Source organism: Pteropus medius, unplaced genomic scaffold (genome assembly GCF_902729225.1).
Source record: "Pteropus medius unplaced genomic scaffold, Ma_sr-lr_union100, whole genome shotgun sequence".
Taxonomy (NCBI): Eukaryota; Metazoa; Chordata; class Mammalia; order Chiroptera; family Pteropodidae; genus Pteropus; species Pteropus medius.
In genome coordinates, this window is record NW_024354875.1 from 34,286,166 (window position 1) to 34,310,920 (window position 24,755).

General features: G+C 36.6%; 1 protein-coding gene across 2 annotated transcripts in view; it reads right to left on the reverse strand.

The window, feature by feature from the left end:
• Positions 1-1,162: 1,162 nt before the first annotated feature.
• The window catches only part of CHN1 (chimerin 1), a 146,818-nt gene continuing 123,225 nt past the window's right edge, over positions 1,163-24,755 (reverse strand). For both annotated transcript variants that reach the window (XM_039855245.1, XM_039855246.1), the window contains 6 exons: positions 22,540-22,624; positions 12,814-12,987; positions 12,003-12,080; positions 9,688-9,825; positions 3,326-3,431; positions 1,163-1,947 (listed from right to left, as the gene is read on the reverse strand). In XM_039855245.1, coding sequence (XP_039711179.1) covers positions 1,776-1,947; positions 3,326-3,431; positions 9,688-9,825; positions 12,003-12,080; positions 12,814-12,987; positions 22,540-22,624 — 753 coding nt within the window. In that variant the 3' untranslated portion in view covers positions 1,163-1,775. The remainder of the gene's footprint in view (positions 1,948-3,325; positions 3,432-9,687; positions 9,826-12,002; positions 12,081-12,813; positions 12,988-22,539; positions 22,625-24,755) is intronic.

Genomic DNA, 24,755 nt, shown 5'->3' on the forward strand with positions numbered 1-24,755 from the left:
AAGCGTATTTCTTCACAGATTTCTTTACTGAAAATCTCCTTTAAAAGGATTTTGTACAACGAGAACTTCGGCCATGAGCACACAGAAATTCAGTTGGTTTACCTAACCGAGGACATAGTCTTGTGCTCGATTTCTCTGACAAATTATTTCATGAGTCAAAAGCATTGCCTTAGTGTATATTGTCTTTTAGCGGCCTCCATTTTAAAGATTTCTATGTTACATAAAACAAATCTCTATTAATCTACATATCCAATGTTGCTTAGTGCAGTGACATTATTCATAGGAGACTGTGGCCAACAAGAGAGCTGTGATGGACTATCTCCAGGTAAATGCATTTTCCTGAACATAAACACTAAAACATACTACCAACTTCCTACTATGGCCTAGGGGCAAAAATATGGAAAAAAATCCACCTTTCTGTCAGTTTCCATTACCTTTGAGAGAGAGAGTCTTGAACGTATCAAGGACTGAAATGGCAAAAATGGAAATATGTCTTGTATTTTTTTACTTTTTAAAGCAGGACAGAACTGTAGTTCTGGAAGGGCGCTTGTTTGACAGACAAGGATACAGACTCTGGAGGGTCATTTGCTCAAAGCCATGGGTAGTCAGTGACAGTATCAAGCCCACTCCCTGGGTTTCTTGGGATGTAGATATATGCACACCACTCTTCTCCAGTGTCAGGCTGCTATCTGGGACTCAGCTCAGGCAGTGTTGTCAGCTCAGCTGGATGTCAACACCATGCACAGCCAACAAACCAAATGTTTATTAGAAAGTCACTCCTTTTAGTTAGCCTTTTTTGCTTTTTCTGATAGTTCTGGAAGGAACTCCTGCCTGCTCTCCCACCTCTGAAGTCGAGAAAATATTCTAGATTCCTGCCAGACTATGCAAGAAGAAAAAGAAATCCAATGAATGGGTGTTCTGATTCTAAGCAATTTTAAATTATTTTAGGAACACAAAACTTTCAATACTAAACAAAAAAAAGCGAGAGGGAGTACTCAGTATTAAAAAAATGGCCAAACACATCTTTCCAAATATTCTCGATCATGGGGGAAAAAGTAAGCTATAAATAGTTTTGATTTCTAAGAGCCAAATTTAATAAATTAACAAATGCATGCCAGATAACACAATTATAACTAAAAACCAATAATAATTCAACGAAAAATGCTCTGCATTCTACTTTTTTATTGGTATGGATAATTTACTAAAGTAACAAACCTGAAAACACAGTTTGCTTTTGCTGGAAAGAAAGTACTACGTTAGAGAAGAACTGAGAAAAACTGGAAATAAAGCATTTGCGAAAAGTAGGCATATGTTATAGTCTATGGCAATGCAGTAGCCAGAGGTGCTGTTTTATCCGCTTGTGCGCATGTTTACATGAGCATCGAAAACCAATGACAGAACCCAAGAGCGAAGTCACAACAGATTTACTCTGAAACATGCTGAATCACAACCACAGACTACCCAGGACAAAGCAGCGCAGGCTCGTTGTTTCCTCTGTGTGAGGTTCCCTTGCCAAATGGGGCTAATCATGCAATAGCTTGGGTTTCTCTTAACATGATAAACACCCAGGATTACTAGAACTGGAAGAAAGCGTGTGTCACTGTTTTACAAGGACAGCTGAGCGGTGCTATGAAAACAGAAAGTTCCTTCATTTTAATCTGGTTATGTGCCCAAACTCCTAACCGAGAAATAATTCAGCAATAAGAGCCAATTAAATTACTATAAAACATTCCTTCATCTGTAAAACATTTCACTTTTTCCCCTCAAACTAAAATTTAAAATAAAATATCTTCGTTTTTGATAAGCAGCTCTACCACCAGTCTCTGATATCGTATATCATTCAATGCAGCCATCGCGTCTAGTTCTGGAGATCTCATGAGGGTTGGGCCAAAAACAATTCCAAGGTTTTCTGCATTCATAAGATTCTCCTTTTCATGGAGGGTGACTCTGAAAAACACAAGTAAAGGAGCATGACTTCGCGATGGCCATGCACTAAAACAAAACCCAGATTCACAAGAGGTTTGTGCCCACCTATCAACTCTTCCCCTAGGTGACTTCTCTGTATTTCTCCTTAACTTCAGAGTACTGACTTGCATTAAGTTATGTTAATAAATAATTTAAACTTCTCAAACCCGAATGAATGCTCTTGACAGTGTGGGTTCAGTTTTATTTGTGGATTCCCTGGCCAGAGCCTAGAGCTGATGGAGTATGTTTGTAAACAAAGGAACTGGGTTGTCTTAATTATTCCATCAGCCCTCTCTTCCTCTCCACTTTGGTTGTTTCCTGTAGATTATTCTTGCATGTGTCTAGGGAGAGAGTGGTAGAGATGTTAAAAAGGAAATGGCTCTGGGTAAGCAACACTGTCAGGAAATTTAAGTGTTTATGTTCTTTTTACTGCTATTGCAAAGGCACAGACTATAATTTGAGAGTTATTCCTTTGTTTTAGTGTGGAATACTTAATTACATCCAAATACGAAGCAAACTTGAATTTACAAGTGAAGTTGTAGGCAAATTAAAAGTTTTAATTCATAGTTCTTTTAAAGAGGAAAAACATGCAAATATTAAAAGTACCATGAATTAAATATTTATTTCTGGATAACTCATGCCTAAAGACATACAAGACAGATGCCAAATTCTACTGTCTTTTTTTGTTTCTAATTGGTCTTTTATTTTGAAATCCTAAACCACTAAAGCTTGGTCATATAATTTTAAAAACTTTACTTCAACTGGTAGAGATCAAGGGTGACTGAGCAGGGAAAATAAAGCTACGTTACAATCAATCACTTTAAAACATTAAACCAGAAGTAACAAAATATTTTCCATTATTCTCTTTATGCCTTACTTTACTCCATCGTTTTTTACAACAGTTTTCAGTGCATGCAACATTAATTCAATAATCTAAAATCCCATCAGCAAGTCTAAAGTACCTATTTTGGAGCAAGAAGTAAGAAAAATGAGCCTTTGCAAGTTGCTTTGCTCTTGCTTTATTATGCTAATGTTGGTATATTTACAGCGATAACCTTTTCCCTTTCAACAAAAATTAATGCATGTCCTTGGCAGAGTATTAGTATTTCCAACATATTCGCCAGCATATACTGGAATTGCAAATACATTTCTGTCAGAATCCAGTGTGCACTCAGCATTGTAGTACAGAATATTTTTAGCATTCCTTCTGAACTTGTGCAATTTCACACAAGAAGACAACATAGCTATGCATTTATTTATTCATTCGATAGATCATGTGTCCTTTCTTTTACGTTTAGTTTTATTTTATTCTTAAAATTTGGATGCAGTGCCAATATAAGCTTCAAAGTCTGTAACTTGCCTCTTCAGATGCGCCATGAGGTACCGGAGGGTTTCGCAGTGAGCAGGCGGCAGCAGTTTCAGTGCTTCATGAAGGGTTTCTAATTGCTCATCAGGATCCATAATTTCTACAGTAGTGAGTAGAATACCAAGGGGAGAAACTTTAACAGACAACTGGTATAAATGGTTCATTTAATTCTATTTGTGCGGTGATCTTTTAAAACTAGTTAAAGGAATGTTTTCTCACAGATCCTTGCCCGCAGCTTTGGGAAATATTTTTAATGTTCAAATCTCAGATTTTCGAAGGCTTAGTTTCAATATGTCAATACCATTTACTTGGACCTTTGGGGAGAGCACCCAGTTTTTTCAATTGAATGTCTTGGAACCTGGTAACTATGGAGATTGGCTATTAGATATATAGGATGTAACTATTAAAAATTCAGACACATATACACACAGATGACAACTTACACATTCAGATGAGGACATCTTAGAACGTTGCAGACATATTCAAGGGATGCTGCATTGTTCAAAGTATTTTGAAAATCCCCTTTCAGTTACGGTATAGAATCTATGCCATCTCTTTGCCTCTTGCAACCCCTGCTAAAATCTTATTAATATGTATGTCATTTTTTTTCTTTTTAAACCAAGAAATGTATTATCCAGTATTAACTTCATTTATTCATTAGGTTTAAATTACTTTGTGTTATATCAAAAAGTCCAATCTACCCTCAAAGCGCAAAGGTATTCTACTACTTAGGATACTCAGAAGCTACAATGCAGACTTTGAAGGCAGTTCCAGATGTTTTCACAACAGTGTCCCTGCAATAAATGAGACTCCTCCAAAGATGTAAACTTTAAAGGGGACCATCCTCATTTGGATATTTTAGTTCTGCTGTGTTGGTCAAAAAAACAGCACGTTCCTTTGAGGTCACAGATTGCATTAAATTCATCGATTATTTCCACAATCAGAAAGGTATTTTTGAAATTCTGTGCTAATTTCTAGTATATTTATGCTTCTACCCAAATGTCAAGAAGATGGGGTGCCTTTAAATGTTAGGTTTCAGGGTAACTGCAAAGTAACCTCAAACTGCGGAGTCTTAATCAGGACAGCATCCCTGAAAGATGGAAGGCCACATCTGACCAGAATGTAATATTCAAGACACAAGACCAAGAATCCTAGTCTTTCTAATTTAATAAAACAAACCAACTCAATGGCAATGTATTGGAGTCAGATAAAAAGTGATATAAAATGATATGAAAAGTTCTTAGCATTGGCAGAGCAGATTAGATAATTTCAGAATGTGAAGAGTGACTGAAGCTTTTTAATTCAAAGAAATTTTGGACATTTTACAATTTCTGCCCAAAGTTTCCCCAGAGTTCCCGGTTATTTCTTGGTGATAGAGAATGTATTATTTGCCTTTGGCCAGGATAAACAACGTATGGTCTTTGAACCTTGAGAACTTTAAAGAGTGCCAGTTCATAAGAGCAATACCATTCAGATACTGAAATTCAATCATTTAATTAGAAGGAAATTCCATTTATGATAGAAAACTATATAAGGCTAATTAATTTGAAACTACACTATTCTAGAAATTGAAAAAAGAATAATTTAGTTTTACCTTCTACAATTAATCCTTGTAGGGAGAATTTTCAGATGGTTTGAAGTTAAGGATGGTCTCAAGTCACAGTCACTTGAGGTCCTTTTGGTGGGGTAGAAATAAAATTCCCTGTTCACGGAAAGCTTACTTTCCTATTGGAGGGTGAACTGACAATAAACAATGAATATGTATCTTATAGCTTATATTATACTAGAATGAGGCAAGTGTTACGCAAACAAACAAACAAACAAACAAACAAATGCAAGATAAGAAACACTGGAAGTGCGGGGGGATGTGTGTGTACAATTGTAAATGGGGTGGTCAGGCGGGGACCTCAGTAAGAAAGAAGGTCTGAGTACAGACTTGAGGGAGTGGGGGAATGAACCTCATGGAGATCTGGGGGAAGACGGTTCCAGGCAGAGGAAACTCAGTGTGAAGATCCTGAGGGAAGTGTATACCTGTAATGTTTGAGGAAAAGCGAGGAGCCAAACATGGCTGCAGTAGAGTGAGCAAAGAGAGTAAAGGGGGTACGATCAGAAAGGTAACGGCACTCTCTCACGTCAGGTGCTGCAGGCTATTCTAAGGACTTAGCATTCACTGAGACAAATGGGAAGGTTCTGAACAAGAGAGGGTCATGATCTGACATAGATATTTCATAGTATCTTTCTCTCTAGCTGTCATGTGGGAAACAGACTATGGAAGGACAAGAGTAAAAGCAGAAAAACCATTTCAATAACTATTACAGCAATCCAGGCGAGGAATGACACTAGTTTAGACTAGGTGGTGACAGTGAAAGTGATAAAAAGTTGCTGGATTCTAGGCATATTTTAAAGGTAGAATCCACAGGGTTTCCTGATGAGGGATGTACGAGGAGAATCATTGAGAATGAGGCCACTTTTAGGCTTAGGCAACTGGGAGGATGGAGCCTCCATTAACTGAAATGGGAAAGATGATGGGTGGAAGAGGTTTCATGGGGAAGATCAAGAGTTCTGTTTCAGAAGACTTTCAGACATCCAAGTGAACATGCTGACTGAGAATTAATCTGGTGTTCAGGGGCAGGTCCAGACCAGAGATATAAATTTGGAAACATATGACAAAATGCACCTGAATATACTGATATCAAACTGACAAGGGATTCTTCCCTGGAATTCATTTCTCTTTTTTTCCACTTAAAGGAGTATTATCCACGATCGGTTTTTCAGAGAACATAAATCTTTAGCCCTGAGACAACTACAGAATAATTTAAAAGGGAGACAGACCAAGTGGAATGTATTTAGAGATGAATGACCACCATGAGTTGTTTCATATGTGTGAAAGGCTTGCACATAGAAGATGGTGATACTAGGACCAATATGGGAGGGAGTCAAAAGCAGGCAGGTTTCTGCTGCACACAAGTAGGGTTTTACAACTGTTACATCTGTCCATCGAGTGGACTGGCTGCCTAGAAAAGCAGTGATCTTGCGGTTACTGGATATTTAAAAAAGAATGTGTTGTAGAAGGAAGTCTAGTTACATAACTCCTTGAGAGCATCCAAAAACTAAGATTCTTTAGGTCTCAATATAAAATTGTTAACTAATTCCAGAAATATTTATTGAGCACCTATTATGTAAGGGAGAGACTATCACAGGCACTGTGGGAAAATAAACATGAGAACCCCTGCCTGTAAGCGGGTAACAGTCTAGTAGGGAAGATAAGACATGAACATAACCTCTGGCATGAAGGTAAGAGGCTTTAAAAGGTGTCCAAGTGAGTGTGATAGGACTATAGAGGAGAAAGATGGCCCGTGGCCGAGAGAGACAGAGAAGAGGAAGAGATGGCATCTGAGGAAGGTCTGGAAGGATCTGGAAATGTGGACATCGTGTGGGCAGGAAACAGTACTCTGAATCCATATCAAGATACAGTTAAAAGCTCTTTTTAAAGTATGTACTGTCAATTCTTTATAGAGAGACTCAAGCACAAGAAGAATAAAACTTAGCCAGCTAAGTGGCTGAGTTGAGGGAAAAACTCAAGTTCTTATTCCCAGGCTTCTCTATAGGACATTTTAAGTGGCTTGGGACAAAGACCCCTGGGTTTTATTTCTGAGTTTCTCTGACTCACTCAAGGGTGCACACTGAGTCATGCAGCTTCTGGGAACAGAGTTCTTAGACTCCTTGCCAGAGCAAGAGTTCCACCTTCAGTACTGCCAGGAGTTCAGCTTTGGCAGTGCTGGTTTCACCGTGTTCAAGAAGCAACCATGAATGCTGGGTTTCCGACCAGGCCCCGTGGGCAGCACCTGTCTTCTAGGCCTCAGTATTACACAGCAGAGGATTCCTTAACTGGTGGGAAGAGGGAGTGAGGACGAAGGGCTGGGGAGTCCAAGACTTCTAGGTGGCTCCCAAGGGAGTGTGCAGGGAATTATGCAGATAGTCAAGCCTTTAGAAGGAATGCCCTGGCCTCCACTACCCCTGCATCCCTTTTTCATTTCCTACAGCTAATTCCCTCCAGCTTTCAACTAGCAGGTTCTCCAAGGGAGGCCACAACAGCAGAGCTCTAATAGCTTTTGCAGGAGAAAGCCTTTAAAATGAACTATGATTTTTTGGGGGGTGGAGGGGCGTGGGATACTAAAAAATGCCAGAGATATGTGAGAGCTAAAGAACATGGCTCAAGTCTGTTTTTAGGGGCTGAGAGAGAAAAGTTCTAGAGCACATGTATCACGAGGAGTTGGCTAACCCTGTCCTTCATTTAGAAGGGGTTCCTGCCCTTCTGTCTTCCTCCTCTCTCAAAGTCTTTTGTCCCCTGTTCCATCAGGAGAGCCAGGGAGTGTGCAGAATGGAGAGAGCTTTGATATTAGACGGATGTGGGTTTGAATGCTGGTGCCACTTCCTTTAGCAATAGGACCTTGGACAATTTACTTATACCCTGTAACATCTCCTTTTAAAAATGATATCACAGATGTAAAGTACTGAGTGTGATTCCTGGCACCTAATATTGTTCTATAAATCTTGGTTTTTCTCATCTTCCTTATCTGCCTATACTGGTAAGAGAATGGTGGTATCTATGCATCTAAAGAATGAAACAGACTCTACTGCTAGAAAAGATAGGTATATAGAAACAATCTTCCAAAAGCCATTATATCAACATCAAATATGTACCATAAATGTTTATATTGTGTATAAATATTATGGTAGGGTTTTTGGTGTCATGGAAATCACACACCAAAATAGTTGAAATTATAAAGTAAAGGAGTTTCTACCTTGATTTAGGAAAGCTTTCTCATGTGCTTTCTAGAGCTCCCTGAGGGGTGAGATGAGACAACTTGCTGATTTCTGACGGGTCTGCTTCAGACACAAATCCCAGAACAATGACAAATGGTTTGGAAGAAGAATAAAGAGAGGAGATTTTCCTCAGCAACTAGGATGGGTGTGGGGAAAGAAGGTGAGGTAATTTGGGAGCGTGAGGCAAAAGGCCTTGAGATCCAATAAGCGGAGCTTGGATTTTTCTTCAAAGTAGATAAGGTGGTTTGTAGAGTTCAGAATCTGGGGTTGAATCACTGCTTTGTCCTCTGCTAATTGGAAGCCCTTGAGTTAGGCATAGAAGCCAAGTTTCAGTTTTACCAGAGCAACACGGGGACAGGAACACCATCCAGTGGAGCCCGCAGTGCGACCCTGGGGTTCAGAGCAAAGAGAGGGCTGACTGAGCAGCTCTTTGTGATGTAAATATGTGTACAGTGTCTTCCACATTAGCGGTAATTAGACTTATGTCTCGCGGAGGAAATGTCCGCCCCAGGAAACAAGAACCTTAGCAATGAATCCATCCCCAAATGAGAGGAGTTAAATTCCTATGGAAAAAGCCTAGAGCCTTTAGGCTCATAGCATGAAAATTTGTAAAAATCAGGGTAATTCTCATGCCTATTTTCTACATGAGAGCTAAGCTGACCCGCAAGAAATCAGGGCTCCATGGAACTAACCACAAAAATTCTTAACAAAAGCTCTGAAGGAGAAACTAAAAATTAGAACAAAGCAAGTTTGTACTTCATGAAATTTCAAAGTTAAAAATCAAATCAGTGTTACTAAGGAAGTAATATTATTTAAAGCTAAAGACAATATATGGTTTTGAGAGAACAGCAAATGACAGAAATAGCCTATCTTTTCTAAAAAATGGTAATGCTGACAGTTAAAATGTTCCCTTCTCTTTTTAAAAAAGTATGAATTATAGGTATGAATTTTGCACTATAAAATTTGGCAAACGAGTCTTTGCTTTTTCTCATTTTTATCTCAACTAGAACTTAAAAAATAACTTCTTGATCTAAAACAAGCTCCTTAAAGTATGATGCACGGACTAGTGCCAGTTTACAAACTGTTAATGGTATGTCACAGGATAAGTATGGAAACTGAGAGTAAGAATTTAGAAACTTTTATGGCAATCTGACGGAGTAATTCTTATGCTTGCTGAATCTAATAACAAAATAGTTGGGCCTCGTTTTTTCAATTTTATTTTTCCAATTCTTTTAGTTTTATTTTACAAAAGTATTGTTGGTACACATCTAAAGAGCACTGGTATAAGCCTTACTTTGGAAAACGAGAGGTAAAGCACATAACAAGCTTCTGATGGTAAAAGTCATAAAAAAACCTATGTTAGAGAAGCGTTCAAAATTCTCGTGGGTACATTAACGATAGAGAGAGGCCGGGAGAAATATTTCATAAAAGGCATTCGACATACTCAGCAGAAAAAAAAAACAAGAAGAGTGATTACCAAAGAAGAGGTGCTTCATCAGGTCACTCGGAACCTGCACCTTCATACTTACTGGCGGACTCTATGAACTTAGGGTAGGCGTCATATGTGATGAGTGGAATTGGTAAATCCCTGAAGTAGAGTTTCAGCGCACCAGTGATAATGTTGATATCTTCATACATGTTCACGGAAATATCTGCTTTCTCACCATCTTTGAAGGATGTTAAAAGAAACAAAAGTAAATATCTGGATTCTAAGCACTGTTTTAAAAAAATGACATATTTATGTATATAGTTTTTAAAGATTTGCAGCGCTTCCGTTTTTAACATCAAATTCAGTATGTTAAATTTTTATATATACATAAATGACCAATTTTCTGTGAAAAGCAAAATCTATTTTTTCTGACTTTTCTCAAGTTATTTTTCCGTGTTTAATGAAGGAAGGGGAAATCGGGAGAGGACTGAGGTCAACAGAAATATTTTAAAATTTCATGGCTACTGCGAATTCCTAGGGGAATATGTGGGATTGCTTTTTTCCTTTTTAAAATAAACAGAGAGAATGTGAAAAATAGCAGGAAAGAAACTGCCAACTTACAAAGACCCCTAGCACCAAAGGCCTTTGTTTTTTTGTGCTTTTGTATCACCCCAAGCTCCTACATATAACGTTTGGATCTTGCAGAGTCCTGGGGTTGGGGACGTAGTGAGAAGTAAAAAAGCAAACCAAATAAAACTTTAGAATACTGAAATAACACGAATAGAAGAAATTATAAAATGGAAGAATATTTTTGAGGTGCTGGGCCCTAAAACTCTCAAGCAAAGCTAACCTTCCTTCAGAGTGGCCCATCCCCCACTCTCCTGCACATTTAGCCCTTGGCTTGATTAAAAAACCTGAATTTTCATCTACTAAAGATTTAATTAGTGTCTACTCTGAGCTAGATCTCATGCTAGATTTCTTTTGTTCCATTTGGCTTATAAAAGATTTCTATGGATTAAAAAGCAGCCTCTTCACCACACACCTATTAGAATGGCTAAAATGCAAAACACTGACCACACCAAAGGCTGGCAAGGATGCAGAGCAACAGGAACTTTCATTCGTTGCTGGTGGAAATGCAAAATAGCATGGTCACTTTGGAAGACAGGCAGTTTCTTACTAAACTAAACATACTCTTACTAAACAATCGATCCATCAACCGCGCTCCTAGGTATTTACCCAGAGGAGCTGAAGACTTATGCCCATTAAAAAACCTCACAAATGTTTATAGCAGCTTTATTCATAATTGTCAAAAAACTGGAAGCAACCAAGGTGTTCTTCAACAGCTGAATAGATAAATGGAGGTATATCCAGGCAATGGAATATTATTCAGCTCTAAAAAGAAATGAGCTATTGAGCCATGAAAAGACACGGAGGAACTTTAATACGCATTGCTAAGTTAAAGGAGTCAGTCTGAAAAGACTATATCCTCTGTGTTTCCCACTATGTGACATTCTGGGAAAGGCAAACTATACAGTCAAAGAAAAAAAGATCAGTGGTTGCCTGGGGTTCAGGGGAGGAAGGGAAGGATGAATTAGTAGAGTGCAAGGGATTTTGGTGGTAGTGAAAGTTCTATCTGATATTGTGATGGTAGATACGTGACTTTGCACGTTTGTCAAAAACCCATAAAACTGTATAACATAAAAAGTAAACACTAGTGTAAACTATTGACTTTAGTTAATAATAACATATCAAATCTTGGTTCATAGATTGCAGCAGTGTATACTATACTAACATATCAGTAAGGGGAGCTGTGGGAGGGGGCATGACCGGAGGGGTTATGTGGGAAACCTCTATTTTCTGCTCAATTGTTCTGTATACCTAAAACTTTCTAAACCTTACCACCCCCCTTTTACTTTAAAAAAAGCAGACTTTTAAAATGCAAATATTTTGGCCCATCAGACACTTGCATTCAAGTGTGAATTAGATCATCAGTGTCTACCTTTCACACTTGGGTTGAAATCACATGCAATGATAGTACAAACTGGGATAAAGTGCTTTCTGGAAGAAAAAGGCAATATATACCGACTGCTTCACTGGGAAATCTGAGACCTATAATTACTTACATCCCCTCCTCTCCATACCTAAGTAAATTTAATGGTGCTGTATAAATTTTGGTGAATAGGGACCAGCCTTGGATACTCAAATACTGGCGACATAGTTTTATGCTTCTTTCTCACCCTGAAATTAAACAGTTCAATACTTACAATCAATAAAAAAAAAAAAAATCATAAATCGTAAGTGGAGTTTTTTTATTTGGTATAATTTGGAAAAACAATGCAAGGAATAACATTAGAAGTCGTGCCTTTTTGGCAGAGTAGCACTGTCCTAAGTTAGTGAACACGCTGAAGAGCATACCTCTGTCAAAAGCCATCTTGACATCTTCAATTAGGTCACTAAATCCTGATACTCGGTACAGTCCTTCAGAATTAAGACCTGTAAAAATAAAGCAATGGAGCCAATTTGTTTCTTTAGAATTATGCCTTTTCTTCAAATTTTAACTTCTTGCCATACTTCAGGCTGAGGAAATAACGTGTCAAAGAATTATAAAATATACATGTTTAGAAACCTCTTCATACTTTTCTCCTAAAATAAAACCATTTCACTCACAGTTCTCTGACCTACTGTCATGTGGATATTTGTAATTTGGCTCATCATTTTGTCTAATTAGATAAAATGTTAAGTCTTAAGGGAAATAATTCACCCCAATTACACAATAAATTCTCTTATGTAACAGAAGACTAAGACAAACTATATTAATAGGCTTGTAGCAGTTTTTCCAAAGTGAAAAAGAATAATTAGGATGCAGCTCTGGTTTTAGGCCTACGATATGTTTATAGAGCATTTACACCTTTGCTTCTTGAACTCAAGAAAAATATAAAAACTGAAAAAGGAATTGCTATTTACATGTCAACTTTTACAGACTAAAAGCATCATCCATAAATACATTTTTAAGCATATTTCTTATAACTGGTTAAATGTACCTTGAAATCAAGCTGTTTAATTATTTGTTAAATTACTTAATTTCAGACTTTTAGATCATCTGAAATAATTCTCCCTAATCTTCCAGAGGAAGGTAACTGCATTGTGCAATGAGGCACTCAGCAGCACTGGGACTCAAATTCCTGGTGAACTGTAACTGCCCTGAACCGCACTGGAACTGCCTCACCTCTGGATTCAATCTCCCTGATACACATGTCCACTACCATAGGCCGCTTGGTAATGTGAGCTTTCACGAGCGTTGTAAGGTCGCAACTGTACACCTTCTTGACATGTTTCAAGTCTGGCTTACAGTCATTAGGGACCATCTTGGAGCACTGCTTATGAACATTCAAACCACAATCTGAAAGAAAAAAATGCGTTATTATTTTAAGAGTTCTGAGCATTCTGGACTGTTCGTTTTGGCAAAAGACACTCCAGCTTGAATGAGGTTTAAAAGGGGACTAGCTTCAAGGAGTTCATGCAGAGTGGGAAAACATTTTTCCTATCTTTTCTCTTGGAAAATTTTGGTTTTAAGTCAGAAGACCAAACTTCTAGCTCATGCCTCATCATTAACTTGCTGTATGATCTCAGGACATTACCAACCCAAACCAAGCCAAACAAAATTAAGAAGTGTTTAATTAAATGTCTACAAAAAGTAATATTACGCCAATTAGCCAATTAAAATTTTATCCACTTATTTAAAGTTACATAAAAATTATACTTAATGTGGGATATAATTGCATTTTAATACATTTGCTATGAGGTGGAACTGGACCTCCAAAAATAAGAGAGTCCTGGGGCCCTCTTAACATAGTGCTGCTCATATTTATATCTATTCATAATCCTTTGTATATAATAATATGTAATTCATCTAGTAGCTAAAAATAGCTATAGTTATTATTTGTTACTATTATCACCAGCTTACTAATGCCAAGTATTATCCAAGTGCTTTACATTTATTTCACTGATGCTCACAAAACTATGAAATGGGTACTATTCTTCTTCTCATTTTATAAATCTAACAGAACCAAGCAGATGGATGTTAAGCAATTTTCTCCAGGTCATGCATTTAATACACAGAGAACTGAGATTTAAGCCTACAGAAGATTCTAGAGTCCATGATTTTAACCCCTATATCATATTGCCTCTATTGAAGTTATTCCTTTGTTTTGTAATTCTAAGGTGCCAGAACCGAAATATTTTCTAGTTTAATATTTTGAGACATTTTATTTTCAACAAGAAGAGCACAGTGGAATTTCAGAAGCAAATCAGATTGCAAATATTTTGTTAAATTAGACCGAAGAGTGATAAACCATAGCTGAATAACTTAACTAAAATAAATGTTACGTTTATGTTTTTAAAAACAAAACCCATTTATTTTAAGTTCATGAAAACTTGATGCTGACCTCTTATAAATCTGATCCAGGTGGGGTATGTACAGTTTATAGCCAGTTCTTAATAAAATCAATTTGAAAATCGTACAATGGCAGGAAAACTGTTTATGGTCCTTGGGCAAGCTTCAGTTTTGCTTGCTGTTTTGGTAGAAAGGAGAGCATAACATTTACCTCACAGAATTAGAAGAATTAATGAGCCGATGCATTCAAGGTGCTTTGTGTATTATAAAAATGTAAGACAGATGCTGGTGATCATCATTATGACTTTCAGTAAAGCTGAAATCTAGTTATATAAGGTAGTAACAACAGAGACAAGGAAAATTAGTCAAAACTTATAAACTTTATAAACCTATGAATATGTAGATACTGCCAACTTGAAGTAAGAACTTTAGGCCTGGGGTAACTCTAAGGGAGGAACTCATATGTACTGAGCACTTCCCATGTGCAAAGACAGGCTAGATGTAGAGGAAAGCTGAGTCTTTGCATGTGTAAGTGTAAGTGAACAGCACTGGGGACGGCACTGACAGCGCTAACAGTGCCTAAACATTAACAATGCTAAAGAACAACAGCTTCTTCTTTCAATGTATAAAGGCTTCCAGAGCAAAGAGCTTGACCTATACTATCTGAAGGAATGACCTAACAACATTCTGTATAGTTAAGTAAAATCCAAATGACTACATAACCCGAACTCCAAATTCCTCTTTATTTTTATATTAGATATAGGTTAAGATTTCTGATTCAATAAGGCAAATCGATAGGAAAATGTCCACTTTAAAGACCTTGTTTCCTCTGAATATTTTAATGTATTGTGTAACTTCTATAACTTAGAGTTACATAGATCTAGAATCTATTAGCTGTGCAATTTTGAGTGAGTTACCTAACTTTTTGTGCCTCAGTTACATAAAACAGGAATAATATAGTATTTAGTATTATTAGATTATTAGCTTCCATTGTTAGCTATTATAACGTTTATGTGAGGCTTTAAATTACTATTGTAAAATGCTTACATGCAGTAAATTAAAAGTGTTTACCATGACTATGTTGTTATTTAGAAGAATGAAACAACATTTTGAGAGGACTTTCTGATGTAGTGTCCCAGGGCTCATCATACAGCTTTGTCATAATCACTTTAAAGTAAAAAGCTAAACTGAACTCTAGGCCAAATTCTGTGTTTATCAGATGTGAATGGCAGGTCCTCAAAAGGACTTGGATGACTGAGTTAGAGATACTTCCTTATTTCCACTTCTCTTAATACGTATCATTTACATAGAAGTATCTCCAGGTAAGTACATCATTCTTCTCTGGCTACTTTTACCAAATTTGGGGAGTTTTCAGCCACTAATTTTTCAAATTTTTTTCAGCCTCTTTTTATCTTCTTTTTGGGACTCCAACAACACAAAAGTTAAATCTTTTGTTATTGTCCCACAGGTCTCTGGGGCTCACTTCACTTTTTAAAATCTATGTTCGCTGTGTTGTTTGAATTGGATAATTTCTGTTGTTCTACAAGCTCACTGATTCCTTCCGTCATCTCCGTTCTGCTATTGAGCCCATCAAGTGAGTTTATTTGTTAATAAATTTTTCACTCCCAAAATTTCCATTTAGTTCTTTAAATCTTTATTATTTTTTTTTTTATTTCTTAGCTTTTCATTTGTTTCAAGAGTGTTCATAATTGCTTGTTGGAGCATTTTTATGAGAGCTGTTTTCCTGTCTGACAAGTCCAACATCTATGTTATCTCAATATTGGCGTCTGTTGATTGTCTTTTCATCTGAGTTGAGATTTTCTTGGTATGATGTGTAACTTTGAACTGGGTATTTTGAATGTTACAAGACTCTGGTTCCTAGTGAAATCTTCCATTTTAGCAGTAAAACTGTTTAGCTTTAGAATGTACATCCTCGCCTATGTCCTGGCTCACTTTTGTAGGCTGTGGTTCAAATGTCAACCTAGTTTACAAAGCCTTTGTAATGCTTCTGCAGTTGTTATTTTGCCTACCCCACGTTTAAGTTACCCATACGCAGAACTCTATCCCACATTCTGGGAAGGGGAATTACTGCAGGGGGAAGACGGAAGTCAGGGTTTGCCCACAAACCTGGTTGAGGAGGAATGCTGTACTGTACGGAACTGTGGGGTGGGCATAGAAGACGAGAGTTTCGATTATAGTCTTATTTGTCTCATTAATGCAGGTTAGGGATAAAGACAGGGCTCTGCCCACAAAGTTGGACTGAGAGTACTGCTTCTACTATAGAATGGTGTGGGGATGGAAGTCAAGGTCCCCTCACAGGCTCAGCCAAGGCGGGGTACCACTTTCTTCCTACAAGATGGTGATAGAAGATAGGGCTCCACTTAGATACTCGCAGGAGAGAAATATACCTTTGTTATTGCAGGGTGGGGTAGAAAACAGGGTGCTGCTACAGCATCCTCTGGGGAGGGGTAGCAATGTGGCTTTTTCATGGTGTTCACCTGGAGAAAAGTAAGTAAGGCTAAAAGGTTTCTGTACAACTGGGCTACCCTTTTTCCAGGGCTTTGGCTGGAGAGAACGGGTTTTTTGGGGATTATTTTTTGCCTATGCCTGTTGGCTTTTATGGGTTGTGGGCCTCTCTAGTGTCCAGGCTGCAATACCTAGGAAGTAAAACAAAAGAAAATCCAAAACACCACCAGGCAACTTGCTGCTGGGTTCCTTGAGTCCTGAGGTCCCTAGTCAGCCTTCCTTCTTTTCTCCAACTTTCAGAGTCTTCTGAGAGTTGATGTATATATTTTTCCCAGGGTCTTTTGCTATTATCGTGAGGAATTAAATGAAACATATTCATTCATCTTGTCCAGAAATAGGATAACTCTTACATAGTATTTTAAAAGTATAAAAGTCAGCAAAGCTTCATAATCTAATAATAAAGTTGATGTGCCTCATACTTTATGTGTGTACACAGAAGTCACAGATCCAGTTGGACAGGGCTGTTGGTTACGACCTATCCCAAAGTCTTCATTTCACAGACAGGGACAATGAAGCTCAGAAAGAGTAAAGGACTCGTTCAATTTACTCAGACACAAAGTGGCAGAACTGAGATTTAAATCTTGGTTTCCTGATTCCCAGCCTGTGATCTTCCCACGACTGATATATACCACTTTTCACCAGCAGTACCTCATGTACTCTGAGTTATTGTTTTCAGCATTGAAGATGAATTTACAGTTTTCAACCTCTTATTCAATAATGTATATTGTTATCCATTATACTTGATTTAAAAGGCACTGCTACATTTTACTATTTTTTATATATATGCATATAGAAATGTGTGTATATATATATATACTTATATGTATAATTTGCCAAAGACTTAAAAAGCAGTGATAAAACCTACTCATTCTTGTTTTGTCATATCCTTTCTCTTTGTATAAACTAAATAAAAATCTGGTAGAAAGCAAAACAGTAAAATTTCGATGCATCCACATAATATCAAAACATATGAATGACACTAATGGTTTGATATTAAATTTTTCCTTTGAATGTTTGAAGTTATTTCCCATTTTAAACATTAGCAGGTTCCTAAAATTTCTGTCCAGCTGAGATGCCCTTTTCCCAGGGCTTTGGCTCGGAAGAGCAGGCTTTTCTTGGGATTAGTTTTTGCCTGTGATTGTTGGCATTTATGGGTTGTGGGCTTCTCTAGTGCCTACATAATTCTTCTCTAATGCCCTAGTAATTTGTGACTCAGTGAAAACTGGACAAAGTGATGACAGAGCTCAGATTTAGGCATTTAAGGAAAAGGAGAATGTTTCCTAAACTAATATTTTTTTCCATTTGAATAAAATTAAACTATGGGACAATATATTGTGCTCAATTTTAGCAATAACTGTCAAAGGTGAAATTTTGGGCCAGACTGGATAAGAAGTCCTTCAGAAGGCCAAAGGATAGTGCAAGGTCATTAAAATAAAGCATCTTTATATCTCTAAGTTCACAGTGCAATATAACAACTCTGAGCTTGCTGTGAAAATTGCTGCTTCAAGGACTAGCTGTATATCAATATTTCAGTTTGCCATTATACTTTATTTGGTTTTCATACTTATTTATTAAAGTCATATAACTACTATATAGTTCCATTTCTCCCAAGGAAGATCTACACTAAAAATGAAAAAAAAAAAAAAAAAAAAAAGTCTGTAAAAGATCATTTCATTTGTTGCATCTCTTCGTTTGGTAGGTTATTTTTATGTTACAATTAAATCACATTTCCCCCTCCCAATTATTCAAGTTAATAAGCATAGAATAAACATATGAAAGGAGGAATAAAAAATTCAAATCACATTTTATTATGTCCTTTATTAACAAAATATTTCTATTACTTAGACTGCTTTATATCTAGAAAGCACAGAAACCTACTTTTTGAAATAAATAGTGATATTATTTACATTCTATTGATAGAACTAAAAGGCAATGCTAATGTGTTTTGAAAATAAAGATAATTACTCATTCTTTTCTGAGGTGTTCATATTTTAAATAATGGCAAATAAAAGTTCTATTTTTTAAGCTATTTCTTAGTCGTCGTCCCTCCATTCAGGAAAAGTAGGAACAGCTCATATCTGATATGCATCAGAGTCATTAATTACATAAACAAAATTAAGACGAATCTTTGTTCTTTGGGATATTTGTGAGAATATTACTTTCAATTAAAGGGGGTTATGTGAAAGTTTTAAGGAAGTCCAACCAATTTTTCGGTGGCTTGTAAAGACAAACATAAGGTATAGTCAATTATGGCAGTAATTCAAAGACATTCATTCCGCTTTTGTCCTCCAACCTGAAAGTTAAGCACTTGTATATTTGAAGCAATAAATACATTTTATTATTAGAAAAAAACAGCTGCCATTTCCTTTTGGGGGTCATGATAATGATACACTGGAAAAATTAAGTCACTTTAATAAATAAGTAGTAAATAAGTTGATATACCCGTTTTACAACACTTATTATTTGGCTTAATTTCTTAGAATATTCTGGTAAGGCTAAAATGAAAGCAATTCAGGAGTGCTGGTGGAATAATGGTCTTTTTGACGAGAGGCATAATTTGTCATCTCAATAATTATCTAATAATAATAGACTGATTAATTACATTACATAAAGAAAGGAAAAATGGTTTGGGAAACTATTTTATCTGAACAAAGACAACAATCCTTTGAGCTTTACTTTTAAAGGCTACCTAATTTGCTCATAAATATGAAGAGCACTATTCCCAGGGTGCAGTTAGATACTCCCCTGCAAGAAACACTGTTTTACTCACTTTAAAGAAGGCTAGAGGTAAAGGAGATGCTGGTTGGTAGAGGAGATAACATTTAACATCTACTATGGAACCTTGAGTTGTGTGGTTTTGGAAAGATCATGTCTGTAATGACTGGCATTCTCTTGATTATCCTCGCTGTTCCCTCAGTTGTTCTCCTTGGCTGTGGAGTGCTTAGCAGCAAGCCCTGAGCTTTCAGCCCTGAAAGGGATAGCTTGCTTGCTATTAGCTAGAGGCAGTCTGATTCCTATAGCAAATTTACCAGCCTGGTGACTGGAACACCATCCAACACTTTACATAATGTTAAAAAAAAAAAAAGAGGGGGTTGGTGAGATACAAAATTGCTGCTTTTGGCAAACACTCCTTTAAAAATTCCTGACAAGCTCTGCCTTGGTGCATTTCAAAAAAAGAAACCAGAATAAAGCAAGCTGTCTTAGGGATCAAAAGCAGATAAATACATCTCTTTTCTGACAGTCAGTGAGTGTGCCATTTTTCTTTTGAAGTAATATCTTTACTGTTTAGTGGCTAGTGCATTATTTTCCTATTGCTGCTGTAACAACTTAGTGGCTTAAAACAATATGAGTTGATCACCTTACAGTTCTGGACGTCAGAAGTCCGAAATCAGTTTCACTAGCTAACGTGGTGTTTTGTTGGCAGGCCTGTGTTCCTTCCGGGGGCTCTAGGAGAAGATCTTTCTTTCCTTTGCCTTTTCCAGCTTCTAGAGGCTGCCTGCATTCCTTGGCTTGTAGCCCCCTTCATCTTCAAAGCCAGAAGCATAGCATCTTCTCTCTTTTTTGACCTCTGCTTCTGTCTTTATATCTTTTCTCTGACTCTGCCTCACCTGCTATACTCTTTGACCTTTGTGATCGTGACTGCACTGGGCCCACCCCAACAATCCAGGGTAATCTCCCCATCGTAAAATCCAAACTTAATCATAAAGTCCCTTTTGCCACAAAAGATTACATGTTCACAGGCTCTGGGAATTAGAAAGCAGAAGTCTTTGGGGAGCCATTATTCAGCCTACCACAGTTAGTTCTCAATCTCTTAATTCTTTGCACCTTGTTTTGATAAAGTGGGTGACTTAAAGGTCAGGATAAGCCACTTCATATCTAAGCATACCACTGTCGGTACAAATGTAATTTGCTGTCACAGAAAACAATTCATTCAAATTCAAACCTTCCACATTAAAAAAATAGGCTGACTGTTCTTATACTACACATTAATGTGGTTCAAGTCACATAGAATATATTGCTTTTAAGGACAAGATATAACAAAGTGAAAAATTTCAAGGCTTCTCTTTCAGTTTCTGCCCTTTACTCAGAAGAAGAGGTGGGAGCTATTAATGCAGGTGGCTGTGGGATGGAGTGAATCATTTTCTATCGTCCTTTCTTCATATTATTACTATTATTATAAATGTTCCAAAACATTTCTTTCAAACATGATTTGGGAATGTAGCATATTGCCAAAGATTATTCATATGTGTTGTACCTGTTCTTTAATAGCTGACTCAGAATTCTTATGTAGATGGCCTTCACTCTTTCAAAACATAAATGATGCACACCATTATTCTAGTAGAAGAAAAGCTTTTAAGTCAGTGACAGTCATAAAGTGCTTAAGAAACTGTGCAGAGTCTCAGCTGATGAAGGCTATGTCATAAAGGCAACCCAAGCTTATTGAGACCATCATTTCTTGAGCAGGTGATTTGTGCTTTGGAAAGAGTTTTCTATTTGCCTTTTAAAAAACTCCAACAGTGTAGATAGTCTTAACAATACCACTTTATCAACACTTTATGTTCCACTGTGTTCCCCTCTAGTTCAAAGGTTTAACCTCAGCTTTCCCAGTAAGAGTTCCCCATCCTGACTCTGGGTAACCAGCAGCCAGAATGATAATGTTGTTTTCATTTAGTCTCTGCACAGAGACTTGCAAATGGGGCTGTCATCCCTCTAGGATGATGGAAGAGTCAGACTGGATCTGAGCTGAGACTCTCCTTGACAGACACCTCTGCACAGTTCAAAGCTGACACATGGGAAATTCTTATCTGTCTCTGTGGCAGTGAGGTCCTCAAACGAATTTGGCTACGCCTGGAACTTTATCATAGTGATACTATGTGATACTAAAGGGATAATAACTGAAAGAATGGTGACTTGGAACAGTCACATGCAGTACATATTGCACCGTGTTATTCAATGAAAATGCAATTTAGAAATAAGAAAAAATCACACCCCAGAAGTTTCTGCACATAATGGATAATAAAAATATTCCATTAAAAATCATGCCACAAAAGAAATGTGGACTTTTACAATAATTTGACAGAATTACTAGTTACTACTTTGAAATACTTTTAGTATACATTTTTAGTGTTAAGCTTCATGCTAAAAGACATGTAAGAAGATATTTTTTAGTTTTACAATTTAAATAGCAGAAACTTCTATGACCAAACACTATACATTTAAAATTTAAGTGGTTGTTTTTAAGCTTATGCCAGAATAAAGAGTAGTTTGAATAAATGGTTCGTATTCTGTCTAGTTCCACACAAATGAATTTCACATGATGTGAATAACTACTTATTTCATAAAGCATTTCAATAAATCTCGGAATTATTTCTTTATGTGTAAATCTTAAGTTTCTAAATTTAAATCTAAAAATACCATGGTCATATTTTATAAACAAGATCTGGCATATTCAAGATTTCAAAATGTCATAAACAAAATATTAGTGATTAAGCAGTTTTTTTCCAGAATTGGGTAAACAACTTTGAAGATAAATTCACAGATTTTTAAAGTTTCAATTTGATTTCACAAAAATTTAGTAAGGACAATCCGGCTTAACAAGTTATCTTTGAAATTCAGTTTCCAAGGCAACAATCATAGGTCCCTGTATACTGCTTTTTTTTAAAAAAAAAAATCATTTTTATAAATTTAGTTCTCGTAACATCAAAGACAACAGTTAAATATAACTGCCTTACTTTTATCTCCTTTTATCAGACTTTTTGAACAAGCTGACTTCTCTTTTTCATGGACTAATACCAGATCCCTAGTCTGCTATTAAATCCAAGGTTAAGGGCAGATGAAATATCAATTTCCAAACTGGCTGCCTGAGAATCCAGCCTCTTGCACGTGTGAACCAGAAGTAATGAATCCAAACCCCAAACGTTAAGAGCAAACCAGAATCCAGCTCATTGTTTGTGCATAACAGCAAATCTCTTTATACTTTACTCCTTATAACTTTATAGCTTACTCAATGAAGTGAAAAGGAAGAGCTCTTACCTGCACATTTCACTCCCTGAGCAATGAGACCCCACATGAAGTTGGCACAGTACTCACACCAGTGCGGCCCTCTGAATGTATGGACCTGAAAAAAAGAGTAGTGACAAAGTGACCAGAAGGGAAATATGAGCGAGGAGACTGTTTCCTGTCAAAGCACTAATATACAAGCCATACTACATACTGAAGAGGCACAATATGACTACGTTTGGTAAAACCCTGGGTGAGAGGGACTGACGAGCAGTTAAAAATTCTATCAGTTTGATTTCCTCTTTGTTTAGAAATGGTGATAAATCAAACTAATATTCTGCATTTACTTTTGAAAAAAATTTCTACAGTGTAGTTTTCCAACTGTTCTCCAGCAGTTAAGCAGCCTCATCTATGTGTTATGCAAATATTGGTGTTTTCTGAGCTCTGTGGCATGAAGAAGGATAAGGAGCAATGCAGAGTATGTCTGGGTTCTGTAAAGGATTTTGCCAGATGATCCACCTTCTGTCCTCTGTAACCACAGTTAGGGCCACAGATGTTGAAGGTGATAGTGACCGGTCACAACTAAATCATCAAAAAGGGCCAATTTCTGTTCCAAACTATTTGATACTTATTATGTCAAGCAAAGAGAATGAATATATTTTAGAAACTGCAGAAACTACGGTTAGTCAGAAACCCTGTTTTATCATAGTAATTATTCATTAATCATTCTTGTCCATAAAGGTTTTACTGCATTTGATTCCTTTATCCCTAAGAAAGGAATCCCCAAAGAAGAAAGGATTCAAATGCTAAGATACCCATAGACTTTTATGTATAGGACAGAGAAAGCATTCTAGCTGAATTCAGATAAAAAAATATTGGTAGATACCATTTGCAATGACATGGATGGACCTAGAGGTTATTATGCTGAGTGAAATAAGTCAGACAGATAAAGATAGATACTATATGATTTCACTTATATGCGGTATCTAAGGAACAAAAAGAGCAAACTAATCAAAAAACAGACTCACAAATATAGTGGACAATTTGGTGATGGATGGGGGCGGGGTTGGGAGGCTGGGAGAAGGGGGTGAAGGGTTAAAGAAGCATAAATTAGTAGTTGATAGTTGGGCACAGGTAGCATGAAAGAGGGAATGTAGTTAGCATTAGTATGATGGCTAAGTGGAGGGCCAGGGGAGGGAGGGAGTAATTGGGGGGATCGTTTTATGGACATTATAGATGTCTAACTAATGTACTATATACTTGAAACTAATTTAAATAAAAAATTTATTAAAAACAAAACAAAACAATATTGGTAGAATAGAGAAGTAATGAATCCAAACCCCAAACGTTAAAGAATTAAAAAAAATGAATATTATCACTAATACTTTAGGATTTCTGAGCAAATACTTGCTAAAAATGCACTTAAGAAATAAGTGAAAAGGGAGAGAGAACAAGGAAGCCACTGAGCTATATCAAATTATATTTACTTGAGATAATTTATATACATATATATATGATTTCCTCCTGCAGAAAAACAGTAATACAAGAGAGTGAATATCAGAGTGTGACAATTTGATTCAAACATAAAAATCTGCCAAAACAGCTATTGCAAATAATAAAATTCATAACTAAGATTGTCATTTTTACTATTTATGAATTGAATAGGTCTTAGAAACCAAGTAAATTATATATATATATATATATATACACATATATATATATATATATGTACATATATATATATATAAAACTTCTTCAAACTTTATATAACTCTATGTAGTTATATATATAAAACTTCTTGGAACTTAAGATGCTACTGAACATAAGACTTATACTAAATGTAAGACACATATATTCTGTTTAGAAAAACCACGCCAATTAAATTATGACAGGCCATGAAGGATATGTCTGAGTTCTATAAATGCCATTGATTATAAGATAAATGCCAAATTGAGAGATGTTGAAAAAAGAGTACATATCAGAATCAATGAAATATGACATTTCAGAATTCAAACTACTACTACTGGCATATAAGGCTGCAACCGATAACCTGGGTTCATTCTGAGTAGGTATGTGCTTGTGACTCTGGTTGTTGCCAAGAGAGCTTGAATACAAAATGTCATGTTGATTTTAAAAAGGCCATAATCCCTTCTATGTCTTTTATGGAAAAGCACCAGGAATGTAGACACAGTTGCTTCTGGATTGTTAATGATGGTCAGAGCCTGTAAACTGAAAGCATTTCCTGGAGT